Raw genomic sequence first — 13975 nt, 5'->3', positions numbered from 1 at the left:
GGCAGAATTGCAGGCCCCCGCCTCTCCTGGGAAGGAGGCTGGGGCCCTGGCTACTGCAGTGCCAAAGGCTTATTTAGTAATCAGAAAAAAGAACCTCTCCTTAAACTGCGTCCTGGTGTAAAATTTTAGACTACTTACATTCATGCTATTTATATTTATACATAATTATATTCACACTAATAACATGAGCATTTTTTCCCAGATATTTTACATTTCATCCTTTATATAAACCTGATACCGTGGACAAAGTGTTTTTAAAAACACAGAAATAGTAGGGTCCGTGAAGCAGCAAATGGGTCCACCTACCATCCTTGATAAAGTTCCCTTTTGGGGCTGCACAGTGGTGCAGAGGAAACAGTTCTCTCTGCAGGGCAGTCCCCCACGGGAAGGTTCCCGTCTGCATTCAGAGGTCCCCTGAGCACACAGGCACACGCCTGCCTATGCTAGGGAGCTGGCTGAAGCTTCAGCTGAATTGTGGGTTCAAGGCCCTGTTGGGACTGCTGTCTCTGTTTCTGTCTCTCTCTCTCTGGCTCATGGAAGACGCAAATAAGTAAACCTTGATATATTAACCAAAGGTTTACAAAAGATAAAATTCACACTTAACTCTCATGTAGTGAGGATTTAATAATAAAAGCTTAATGCAATTTATTTACTATTAATAAATACAAGTTTCAGAGGCCTAGTCAACCAGGTTGGATTTTATTTATTTAATAATTATTTAATTTTATTTATTCATTCATTTATTTTAATTTGACCAGAGAAAGACACACAGAGAGAAGGAAAGTGATAAAGCAAGCCACCAGGTCCAGGACGTGAACCCTGGTAGGCCATGTGGGAAGGTCCAGCACCTTAACCACCATGCCACCTGCTGGCCCCTATTTATTTATTTGGACACAGGTAATGTGCGCTTGCCAAGAGAGACAATGGGAGGGAAAGTGAGAAAACACCCTCCAGGAGGGTGGCCATGCTGCAGCCCCTTCTTCCCCATTCTCCTGGGGTTTAGGGTAAACAAATGCACGTGCCCAGTTTGATTTTCAAGCTGCCAGGACTTGTACCACCGCCAACCACATGGGACTTCAGGACCCTAACCACTAGGCCACCTGCTAGGCCCAAACATGTAGACTTTTTTTCTTTTTTAATAAGTTTTTATATATGTGCTTGCTAGAGACAAGAGAGACAGAGACAGTGAGAGGGAAAGTGAGAAGTTATCCCCCGGGGGATGGCCACACCACAATCCCTTCTCCTCCATTCTCTCCTGGGATCTTGGGCACGCATACACATACTTTGATGTGATTTTCAGGTCACTGGGACTCAAACCGTGGTCAGCCATGTGGGAGTCCAGCAAAGTAACCACTATGCCACCTGCGGTCTCCCCTCTTTTTTTTTAAATGAATGAAATGAATAAGTACCCTTAAAATATATCTAAATATATGGATACAGGGTCAGTCTGTAGCACAACAGTTAAGCCCTGTGCATAGGGCCCTGGGTCCCACCTGGCTGACTGTGGTTCAAGTCCTGGTCCCGTGGCTTGAAAAGCATACAGGTGTGTGCGCAGTGTCCCCAAAATACTGAAGGGATGGAGAAATGAAGGGAAAGGACTGCAGCATGACCACACACCACTGAGGGTGCTTGCTCTCTCCTACAGGTGTATGCACCCACTGGCAGTTTAAATACATACATAAATAGAAGACTAAGACCAAATATTGACGCTCTTGTTTTTTTTTTCGTTTTGCTTTGTTTTGTTTTGTTTTGTTTTACAGTCTTAAAAATAAATATGCCAGGCCAGTCCATGGCCTGGTGGTTAAGACAACTGGATCCCACATGGCTGAGCATGTGGTTCTAGTCCTAGACCCAGTGCATGCTGATACTTGTGAAAGGAGAGAGAAGGCGAAGGAAGGGATGGCATTGTGATCATGCCCCGGGGGGTGCTTTCTCACTCTCTCTCTCTCTGGCAAGTACATAACTTCTGGCAAATTAAAAAAAAATAATAATTAAGACATGCCACTATTCCACATAGGAGGGATTTTTTATTTTGCTTGCTTAGTAATAGTAAATTCTAAATTATCCTTGTCAGTAAGGAAATCCTCTAGCCTACACTATCTGAGAAAGGAAATTTGCAGTCTAGTTATCAATCATACTTACTAAAATTTTTACTTGAATTTTACTAAAGGTCTACCATATACAGTATATTGAAAGAAAATACTAATAATCTTTTAAGAGAAATTTTTGCTATAGGGCATGTGCACTCATCAGAGAGACAGAAAGCAAGAAATCACCTTCCTCCCTGATGGGGGAACAGCTATGCCACAATCCCTTCTCCTCCATTCTCTTCTTGGGATTTTGGGCACGCATGCACGCACGACCAGTACGAGTTTTAAGCCACTGGGTCCAGGACTCAAACCACAGTCAGCAACATGGAAGTCCAGCGATGTAACCATTACTTCATCTGCTGGTCCCTAATGATCTTTTTTAAAAAGGCAGATCAAGAAACTGAAAGAATAGGGGCCAGCACATAGTATGGTGGTTAAGGCGCTAGACTCCTATATGGTCACCCATGGTTCAAGTCCCGGACCTGGTGGCTTTTCTCACTCCTCTGGTGAATGCACATGCTCTATAGCAGTTAGAATAATAGTAATAATAATATATAGAATTAAATGAATAAAAATTCTTTAAAAAACTGAAAGAATAAAGAAATAATGTATCAGTGAAAAGGAAAAATCAAAAGTAGTTCAGTGTGTACAGGACACACGCCCGCAAGTACAGAGGTGCTAGAGACAGACAAAACAGCTCACACTGAGCGTTGATTCTTTCCCGAATACAGTCTGCCCCCTGGTGTCCACCTTGCACAGTCAGCCAAAGCAGAGTGGCAAACCATCAACCCTCCAACTGCCAAAGCGGACCACCTACTGCTCCTGGCTCTCTCTTAAACGCTTTCCATTTATTTTGTCATTTAAATACCTGCATATGCTTATGCAGGGTTATAACTATGCTTATAATACATATTTCCTGGAATAAGAAATATAAGAAAACTGCTTTGAAAAAGTTCTTCAATTCTTTGCTAGGCTCTTACCACTTGCATACTATCAGCAGTGTCTGACATTAGACCATACATAGATATACCTAAAGATGAGAAAGTGTCAGTCTTTGATATTTTACAAAGTCTTATTATGATGTGAGGGTATGTTTTTGTTATGTCTCTGTAATTACCTCTAAAAAAATCATAGAAACAGAAAAAGAATAAAACATGTTTTAAAGTTTTCAATGTTCAAAAAGTTTCATAGAAAACCCACAAAATAAGCTGAGTTCCTACTAAGGACAGATAAAGAAAAACAATAACAAGTTGTGTAAAAATCCATTACAGTAAAGCTTAAACAACAATTAAAAAAAACCGGTGCCGTGTCTGACAAGCTCGTGTGTTGCGATACCACAGAAGTTCAAACGACGGGGGCCCCAAATTCTACTGCAGTGTGCAGTGTGTGCCAGAGCTACACAATGTCAAATCAGCGACTTGGGGAACTATTAATATCACGATGCTAGACGATCTTCCACTTGCTGTGCACGTACGCGGATGCTGACAAGTGCACGTGGACTGGCGTATTTGTTGGGCATCAATCATTACAAAGAATCAGGAAGAAGACTAAGATCTAGACCAACTGACCAGCCGGGGGGCCTGGGTTAAGGTGGCTGGATCCCACATGACCACTGCATGGAGAGTCCTGGACTCATGAGGTCCACAGGTCCACCCACCCACGTGGCTGCACAGGGCAGGATTTCCTTTTTTTCTTTTCTTTTTTTTTTTTTAATTGCTAAGGGATATGTGTTTTAGGGAAAGGGTGGTAGGACACAGGGGAGGAGGAGCCAGCTTGTACCCCTTAATGCGGCATGGTCACAGTGCGATCCCTCCTCCTCCATTCTCTGTCCCGTCAGGATTTTGGGGAACACACACGAGCCTGGAGTGTTTTTAATTCATCGGGGCAGGATTTGAAGCATCAGCCATCCGGGCTCTGGTCTCTTAATTCAGAGCTTCGGGGCTGGTCCTGATTGATTGTTCACTTCTGTGAAAACTACCACTGGGGTTTTGATCAGGATTACAACGGACCCACAGCTCTTTGGGCGGTGCGCCATTTAGTGCCTCTGGTGGGTCTGCCCTTTCGTTGCTCACCTGGGAGCTCTCTGCAGACACTGCTGGGGTCACCCCTATCCTTCACTGAGTCACACACCATCACTTTTTTTGCGGGGGCGGGGGGGAGAGTTTTTTTTTGTTATAGGGCATGTGCGCTTGCCAGATAGACAGAGAGACAGAAAGAGAGAAATCATCCCCCGGGGGGATGGCCATGCCGCAATCCCTTCTCCTCCATTCTGCTCTTGGGATGTTGGGCACGCATGCACACGTGCCCAGCGTGAGTTTTAAGTTACCGGGTCTGGGATGCAAACCGCGGTCGACTACATGGGAGTTGAGCGACATAGCCATTACGCCAAGTGCTGGTCCTGCACGATCACGTTTTTGACAAAGGGGCAACTTAAAACTCTTGTCACCAAGATTACCAACTTCTATTACAGCGGTGCTCCTAGAGAGACCTTTCTAAAGTCAATATCACCAGTGCTTTTGTCGTTTTAATTTTTGTATTTAAAATGAATCCCTCTGGAGTACAGAGGGGTCGTGTGTGTGGAGTGTTTGAAGAAGAAATCTAGCCCTGCTAAAAAGGTAACCATTGCCCGGATGAGATTCCCTAAATGATCCATTCCCCACACCCCATCCACAATTTGAAACACCAAATTTATCACATATCAAAACAGCATCAGAGGGGCCAGCAGATGGCATAGTGGTTATGTCACTGGCCTCCCACAGGGCTGATCGCGGTTCGAGTCTCAGACCCTGTGGCTTGAAACTGATGCCAGACATGTGTGTGCATGCCCAAGATCCTAGGAAGAGAATGGAAAAAAAGATCTGCTTTTTTAAGTACAGGAGGACAGCTACAGTGATCAGAAGGAACAATGAAGACAGCGTCCTCGCCACACCCCGCAGCAAGAGCACCACCCCTCGGAGCAGGCTGGCACGCTCACCGGTAGCCGGGGCTGGGAACAGGCGAAACAGAAGGCCGCCCTGTTCTCCTGTGCTGTCTGCTCTGGTATGAGAGGACCTACTTCCCAGGGCCGGCGGCATGGCACCCCACACTGGCGCCCTTGTGTAGAGCCACCAGGGAGCTGGAGAAGTCCAAGTCTGATGCCTCGGGTACCCCACAGCTTTCCTGTGTGGTCGAAGCGAGGTGATAATAGTACGCTGGGGCCTGCGTGACCTCTCCCTTAGGAACAGCAAGCCAAGTTTTATTTAGAGTCGATGTCAAATGGAACCTTGTAGCCTCATAACCTTTCAATAAATGACAACAGCGAGATTCCATGAGGATGGTTCTTGGCTCTAAGGGGTTTTTCCTGCTTGCTTTAAGGTTTTAAAATAATTTAACTTCCTAGAGAATAACTTTAAAAATAAGCCGCTAGGATTACAAGAACAAGGGAAAGGATGTTTGCGGTCACTATCCGTAACAGCAGCAGTAGGGGTCAACCGAGAATTTTCTATGCAGCATTTCTATGAAGTCAGAATGAGCCCTGGTACTGGGAATTACTCCTCAAATGTTCCCTATTCACGAATGGGAAATCTGAGACTCAGAAAGCTTAGCAACGAGCCGAAGGGCAGGGCAGGCAGAACATGGCAGGGCTAAGACTGAACCCGACATGACGCCTCCAAAGTTCTTCTCCTCCTGCCCTTCTCCACTGTCTGACGAGATCAGGGGGTCTTTTGAAAACAACTGAGCAACGTTTACACTAGAACAAAGATGCAACATTTAAAAATGTTTTATAATACAAAAAAAAAATTTTAAACATATCCAATGGCGGGCCGGCAGATGGCGTGGTGTTTAAGGGTGCTGGACTCCCACATGGCTGACCGCGGTTCAAGTCCTGGACCTGGCAGCTTAGTTTCTCACTTTCCCTTTCTCTCTCTCTCTGTCTGGTCAAAGTTAAATAACAAATGGATATAAATAAATAAATCTTTAAAAAAATGTGTATATATATTCAATATTGACCAGGATATGTTGATACCAACATTCTTTATGTGGTCAATTATACGAAAAACTGATAAAAGACGTTTGGAAAACAACTTGGTTACTTGAGTGAGATGACTGTAAATACGCATATGTTTGGATGTAGTGATTCGACTTTAAATTTTCTTTAAATGTATGTGAGTTATTTCTTGAGAGAGGGGGGGAGGGAAGGATACCCTCAACAGGCTTGTAATGCCTCGACCCTCCTTCCAACCCCCTCAGCAGCTCAGATCATGAGTGACAGGGTGTTCAGGTCAACCCAGGACCCAAACCCAGGCCTCCCACGTGGCTCCAGCATCATGAAGTGTCACCCACTGTCCGTGCCCTTGCAGCAGGGCCAACTGATGCTAATTTGATGAATGTCACAAGAAACTTGCCCAAGCTTCAGTAAGGCTAATTGGAAAGGTGTTCATTTTAGATTTTGAATACAATATAGAACTACCCCAAATATTCAGAAGTAGTAGTTAAATATTACAGCATATGCTAATGTAAATACCATTGAATGATTACTGGGGCCAGTCCTGTGGTACAGTAGTTAGGGTAGCTAGAGCCCATGGCCACCTGTGGTTCAAATCCTGGCCCTAGTAACTGAAAAACATGTTGGGCATGTACACGTAGAATCCTGACAAGAAGGAGACATGGGGACCAGCAGTTGGTGTAATGGCTATGTCACTGGACTCCCACGTAGTCGACTGTGGTTCGAGTCCTAGACCCGAGAGTTTAAAACTCACGCCAGGCACGTGTGTGTGCCCAAGATCCCAAAAGGAGAATGGAGGAGAAGGGATTGCAGCATGGCCATACCCCTGGGGGAGGGGGTGATTTTTCACTTTCTGTCTCTCTGTCTCTGTCTTTCCAGCAAACATATGAGCCCCATAATGAAAAAAAAAAAAATCTCTCAGATTGTAGCATGACTGTGACCTATTGGGAAGTGATCCCTCTCTCTCTTTTTCTCTAGAGAGCACAAAAGCCCTCTACCAATAAAAAAAAATAATACAGTATATACATATGTGTGTGTATATATGCATACACACATACATACATATATACATACATATAAATATATATACATATAAATAAATAAATAAATGATTGGGGCCAGCTGGTGGTATAGTGGTTAAGGCACTAGACTCCCACACAGTCAGCTGTGGTTTGAGTCCCAGACCTGGAGGTTTGAAACTCACACTGGTGCATGTGCAAGCATGCCAAAAATCCTGAGAGGAAAATAGAGAAGGGATTGCAGCATGGCCACCCTCCTCTGGGAGGTGATTTCTCGCTTTCTGTTTCTCTCTGTCTCTCCGATGAGTACACGTGTCCCATAGCAAAAATCCCTCTCTCTCTCTCAAAAATAAAGATATATATAGTGATACTATATGTTAAGCAACAAATGGAATATTAAATTACCAGAATTTTATTCAAAAAGCACAAATGAAAAAACTAAAGGGTGATTTCAAAGCCTCTACGTGCTAAATTATTTGGAATTTGGTAAGCTGTCATAATTAAAAGTAAATAGCTATGTTACTAAAACTAAAGGAAACAAGGTTGGTCAGCCAAACTCTTGGTTTGCTGCTTTAGGAAAATATATCATCTCTGGCTGGCTCCATGGCCTGGTGGTTAAGGATGTTAGACCCTACAGTTCAACCACACAGTTCAAATCCTGGCCCCGGTGCCTTAGAAAACCTACTAGGAATGTAGGCACACATGGCCCAAATCCTAACAGGATGGAAAATGGAGAAGAGATAGTGGCATGTGCCCCACTGGGGTATACTTGTGCGTGCACTCTCGTTCTCACTCTCCCTCTTACACGCGCGCTCTCTCTCTATGGCAAATGCATGTGCTTTCTAGTAAAACAAATAAACAAAAATCTAAAAATATAACTTAACATTCAGCGCTCAAGGGAACATGTTTGTTTGTAGAGGCAATGTTTTTACAACATCTAACGCATTCTTTGCCGGCAGAATATGAAAGAAATCAGGGTGATTTACTGTCACAGAACAGCACAGTAGAAAAATACCCTTAAAGACCAACCCTTCCAATTACACAGAAAACAGTATCAAAGAGGTCCAATAATTAACTCAAAGTCTTTGGCTACTCAGATATCGGTTCTCAATAACAAAGCTGTTCCCACAAAGTCAATACGCAAAGCGAATCTTCTTCATTAGGCTCATCAGAGTACCAGCTTAGTCTTCCGTCATGATAATAAGTAACCACCAAAGAGAAGAATCTAGAAAAATTTTGCTAGCTACAATTGCAGTGCTGAGCCCTCAAACAAATCCTTTTCCACTGCAAATATCAGAGTAGTAATTAAAATGGTGACAACGTTAGCGGTCACTTGGAAATGGCATTCTAGTACTCTACCATTGACCCCATTTTCTACTCCGTGGTGAAAGGCTTTACCAAATAAAGGCACTGTACGATTGATTCACCCTCTCCACTTCTTTTCTCCCTTGATCAGGAGTTAATGTGCCATTCTGACGACTTCACCTGCCAAGGGTTATTGACACACGCTTTGGAAATAAGGTGCGATATCACCCAACAATCCAATAAGGGAAAATGCCTAATGCCACAGCTTTTCTCGATAGCAGGGAAAGGGACATGAGGGCACTTCCAAAAGACTGTGGGAAATGGGATGAAAGTACCAGTTTATTTTGAGGAAGAAAATGTTTGAAACGCATGTATGGCTCTTCCATAATGTGCCTTTTCCGTGAAGTTTTTGAAGACCTCTCAAATAAAAGAAACTTATTATGCCTGTTGGAAAAATATACTTTATCAGAGACTGCCTTTCCAAGTTGCGTGTTTAACTTATACTAAAATAGGCATATTTATCAGCCACTTCGCTGTGACCAGTATCAATGATACCTTCCAAGCAGAGAGAAGTCACTCACAAAAAATAGTAATGAATAAAAGAAGTGTTCAAAACTTATGTTTTCAAAACTAGAAAACATCATTGAAAGAAATTATATAATATAGGGGACCAGCTGTTGGCATAATGGCTATGCTGCTGGACTCCCATATAGTCGACCACAGTTCGAGTCCTGGACCTAGTGGCTTAAACTCATGCCAAGCACATGTGCATGTGTGCCCAAGATCCTGAGAGGAAAATGTTAGAGAAGGGATTGCGGCATGGCCATCCCCCCTGGGGGGATGATTTCTTGCTTTTCTGTCTCTCTGTCTCTCTCTTTTTGTCAAGTGCACACCCCGCATAGCAAAAACCTCTCCAAAAAAAAAAAAAAAAAGAAGAAAAAAACAAATTGTAGAAATTATGTAATACCTAGTTAAATGGGAAGACATTCCATATTCATGGAGTGGAATATCTAACATAGTTAACATGACAAAACTCATCTACAGATTCAATGTAATCCCTATCAAGATCTCAACTGAATTCTTTACAAAAATTGGCAAGATGGCCTTGATATTCATATGGAAATTCAAGGGGCCCCCAAATAACCAAAACGATCTTGAAAAAGAAGAAGACACTTCCTAATTACAATACTTACTACTCTACAGTAATCAAGACCAAATAGTGTTGGTGAAGATAGACATAAAGGTCCACAGGATATAATTTAGAGTCCAAAAATAAATCTTCACATCCACAGCCAATTATTTTTGACAGAGGTGCCAAGACATTCCAGAAGGGAAAGAACGGTATTTTTAAGTGGATGTCTATATGTGAAAGATTAAAATTGGACCCCCCTCCACCTCACATTACATAAAAAAATTAACTCGAAGTGGATTAAAGATCTAAGTCTAAAAGCTAAAACCATAGTCATAGAAAGCAAGCATCTAAATCTAAAATATAACATTGGATCAGACAACAGAATGAGATAAAACACCAAACATACAAACAAAAGGAAAAAAAAAAAAAAAAACCTGGACTTTGTCAAAAGTAAACCCATTTGTGCTTCCATCAAAAAAGTGAAAGACAGCTCACGAAATGGGAGAAAATTCTGCAAACCATATCTGTAATCAGGGCCTAATATCCAGAACATAGAAAGAACTCCTACTTCCCAACAATAATACAAATAACCCAATTTTAAAAGTAGGCAAATAATTTAAATAGAACTTCTTTAAGGAAGATATAAGTATGACCAATAAAGCACACACATAAAAACGCTCAACATCATTAGCATAAGGAAAATGCAAACTGAAACCCCAGTCAGGTAACACTTCACATCCAACAGGATGGCTAGTTAAAAAAAAAAAAAAAAATACAGAGAAAAGCAAGTGTTGACAAGGATGCAAAGAAACTGGGCCCCTTGAACCCTGCTGGTGGGAATGTGAAGGTATTGCCAACTTTACAAACAGTCTTGAAATGCCTCAGTTAAACATAGACTTCATACATGATCCAGCTTTCTAACAATGGATACTTATTTTCTAACATAAAGGCATTCTACAGAGCGTTCACTGTCTTCTCCTAAATACAGGACATGCTAGAAATTTAAAAGAAAAGAGAATTTAAACTCAATGGGCACAGAACAGTTTCGTTTACTTTTTTAAATGAGAAAAGCTTTAGTAACCACGGATATTCAAACTCGGGCTATTGGGAACCGTTGGAATTTAAACCATTCTGCTTGGTGAATAGCTTCTCTAACTTCAAGAACCTATAAAAGAGCAACGATTTTGCTCTAATTCCTTCTCACTTTCCTGCCTTATGAAGCTCAGGAAACTGAACAAAGCTGGTGGGACATGAAGGCTATGACCCATGTAACGTTAGCCACTCGATTTTCTTCAATTACTAGCTATACACAGGAGGGTTGCGAATGGACGCCTTACTCCTCCTGCCCAGGTTTCTCTCACCAGATTACACCCTTCGATCCAGCCATCTCCCACGGGAACATGCAGCCCGCCCGTCCGCCTGGCTGCCTAGGACTCACTGCAACTGTGATTCATGTTCATTTGTACAATTAATGACGATGCTTACTATAAGCTCCCTGAAGACAAAGTCCTTATTCATTTCTGGCTCACAATTATATCTTTTTTATTTAACTTTATTTATTTATTTATTTTAATTTGACCAGAGAGGGGCAGAGTGAGACAAAGAGAGAAAGTGAAAAAGTCAGCCACCAGGTCCAGGACTTGAACTGTGGTCAGCCATGTGGGAGTCCAGTGCCCTTAATCACCATGCCACCTGCTGGTCCCTCACAACCATATCCTTAAACCAATGCCTGCCATGGTGCAGAATACATTGTAGTCAAAGGACTTTTCTCTCTTATGATTTTCTTCTCATTTGCAACGGTCTTAGAAGCCACAGAGCTGCCTATTTACCGTATATAAAATAAGAGAATGCAGGTCACGTCTGGGAGACGTATAAAGAGAGGGGAACCGGAAGACGGCATCGGGGTTACGTCGCTGGACTCCCATGTAGTCGACTGCAGTTTGAGTCCAGCTTAAAACTCACACCGGGTGCGTGTGCGTGTGCGTGCGTGTCCAAAATCCCAAGAGGAAGATGGAGCAGGGATTGTGGTCATCCCCTCGGGGGTTATTTCTCACTTTCTGTCTCTCTGTCTCTCTGACGAGCACACGCTCCCTATAGCAAAAATGTCTCCTCTCACCCCAAACAAAAAATATAAACTAGAGTGAACACATCGGGTGAAATCTCTGGCTTCTCGAGAGACAACATGTCCGACGCTCCGTTATGTTTCAGATGGCTAAGCGTACAGGAGCTGTCGTAGAAGGAGACAAATGTCTAATAAACGTGTGAAAACAGACAGAACAGGAGGATGTAAACTGCTGGACGGTAAAATGTCTTGGAACTGGGTCTGAAGTGTGAAAACGGACAGAACAGAAGGATGTAAACCGCTGGACGGTAAAATGTCTTGGAACTGGGTCTTAATACTTTAGCAATTACAGGCGATTCGATTTAAAAATTGAGGTTAATTATCTCATGGATGTTGATCAACACTTGGTATTTAAAAAAATACCATTTATATTGGGAAAATTATATTTTCCATTTCATTTAGGCCATATTAATAAAATTAGCTTTTAAAAGACTACAAGTCTCTATTATTAGTAAAACGTCCTTTTGTGCATCAGATGGCTTGCCAATCACGCTGGCCGAATTTTAATGCTTGGTTGGTCCAGGTCATGAGCAAGTATGTTCATATCTTAGCCATGAAATTCTACTTCTAAGCAGTGAAAAACCACTGTAAATAAACTTAAATACATGTAATAATAGGATAACTTTCAAAAAGATTCTTTTTCTCCCCATCCATATTTAAAGTGGTCACTTACCCACATTAAAAGCTGTAAATAGATTTTTTCTTGGAGGACCTAAAATAAAAAAGAAATATATGTAAATTACATACATGTGTTACTTGAAGTATCACATAAAAATGAGTCATTCTATAAATAACTTGTTTTATATTAAAAAAAACAATCCATTAACCTCTAAACATTAGGCTCTAGGTGGGGAATACCACTGAGAAGCAAGCAACCTTCATCAAGGACCATATTTTAAGTATACTGTCCCAAATAGCATCAATGTGGTAGCTAAAAAATGAAATGCACACATCACAAATGAAATGTGATTAGTTTGAATAGGACAAGCCGCGATATTTTCACAGTCAAGAAAAGTTTAAGTTCGTACAAGCAGAGGTTACGTGTGCCCCAAACCCCAACGAGAGGGAGAGTGGAGAAGGGACTGTGGCGTGACTACACCTCAGTGGGTCGTAGTTTCTCTTCCTCTCTCTCTCTCTCTCTCTCTCTCTCTGTCTCTCTGTCTCTCAGTCTCTCTCTGGCAAGTGCATGGGACCTCTAACAATTAAAAAAGAAAGAAAGAAAGGGACCAGCAGTTAGCGTAATGGCTACGTCGCTGGACTCCCATGTAGTCGACTGCAGTTCGCATCCTGGACTCAGTGGCTTAAACTGACGCCAGGCGCATATGCGTGCGTGCCCAAGATCCCGAGAGGAGAATGGAGGAGAGGGGATTGTGGCATGGCCATCCCCCCCGGGGGGTGATTTCTCACTGTCTCTCTGTCTCTCTCTGTCTGTCTGGTGAGTGCACATGCTCTATTGCAAAAAAGCAAGAATGAAAGAAAGAAAGAAAGAAAGAAAGACAGGCAGGCAGGCAGGCTGACCGACTGACTGAAGTTCAAATACAATGGGACCAAATGCAGTCCTTTATAAGCACGGAATGTTACTCCACACCTGCCTGGACCAAGGGCCCAGACTTTAAGAAAGGCCCACAAGTGTGCTTTCTAAAACTGCCAATTTCTATCAGTTATGAAGAAAAATACATTTAAGCTTTTTGTCCAAACTGCCGTGACACAGAACACAACCAAAAGTACCAGGCACAGCTCCTACAAGGAAACCACGAGTGTCTCCATCCGACATGAGAGTCGTTCCCAGCGCACGGTCACGGCGGACGACAGGCTGGAACAGCTGCCAAATTCTTTCTGCGGAATTTTTACTGAGACGATAATCTCTTAAACTATGAGGCCGTTATCAATGGAGAGCATTGATTCCCGCTCACGAGAAACCTTCGCAATGCACAAATGCAACAGCAAGCCGCTTTGGAATACTGGGGTCCCCTCTTCTCCAAAGTCAGCCACGAAATCTAAATTCCCCGTCCCTGGAAGTTTCCTAAGTGTCAGAGTTTGACGATGTTTATTTCGAGTTCCTTCTTTATGGACGACAGTGCTCTGTTATCATCAATAAAACCACAGTTTCACATCATGATGTCTTCAAATGAAGGGGTCATTGGATGACTCAGGGATTTAAGACCCTGGACACCAGAGACCCTTCCACCAGGTTCTGAAGACTCATTTTCCCAATATTTAGTCCTATTTTCTCTTTGATTCAGTAGAAATAAAAAGTATTGATAAACATCCACGAGATAACTAACCTCAAATTACCACGTGACCCTCCCACACGTGTGCAGG

The 13975-nt window shown here is 42.5% G+C and overlaps 1 protein-coding gene across 5 annotated transcripts in view; it reads right to left on the bottom strand.

Moving 5' to 3' along the window:
- Positions 1–13975, bottom strand: part of MTUS1 (microtubule associated scaffold protein 1) — a 192733-nt gene that overhangs the window by 59288 nt on the left and 119470 nt on the right. For all 5 annotated transcript variants that reach the window (XM_006149686.3, XM_006149687.3, XM_027772350.1 and 2 more), the window contains one exon: positions 12327–12365. In XM_006149686.3, the coding sequence (XP_006149748.1) occupies positions 12327–12365 (39 nt within the window). The remainder of the gene's footprint in view (positions 1–12326; positions 12366–13975) is intronic.

This window comes from Tupaia chinensis, unplaced genomic scaffold, assembly GCF_000334495.1.
Source record: "Tupaia chinensis unplaced genomic scaffold, TupChi_1.0 Scaffold000271_1, whole genome shotgun sequence".
NCBI classification, from domain to species: Eukaryota; Metazoa; Chordata; class Mammalia; order Scandentia; family Tupaiidae; genus Tupaia; species Tupaia belangeri.
The sequence above is the reverse complement of the archived record's forward strand: the minus strand, read 5'-3'. Positions and strand labels throughout refer to the sequence as shown.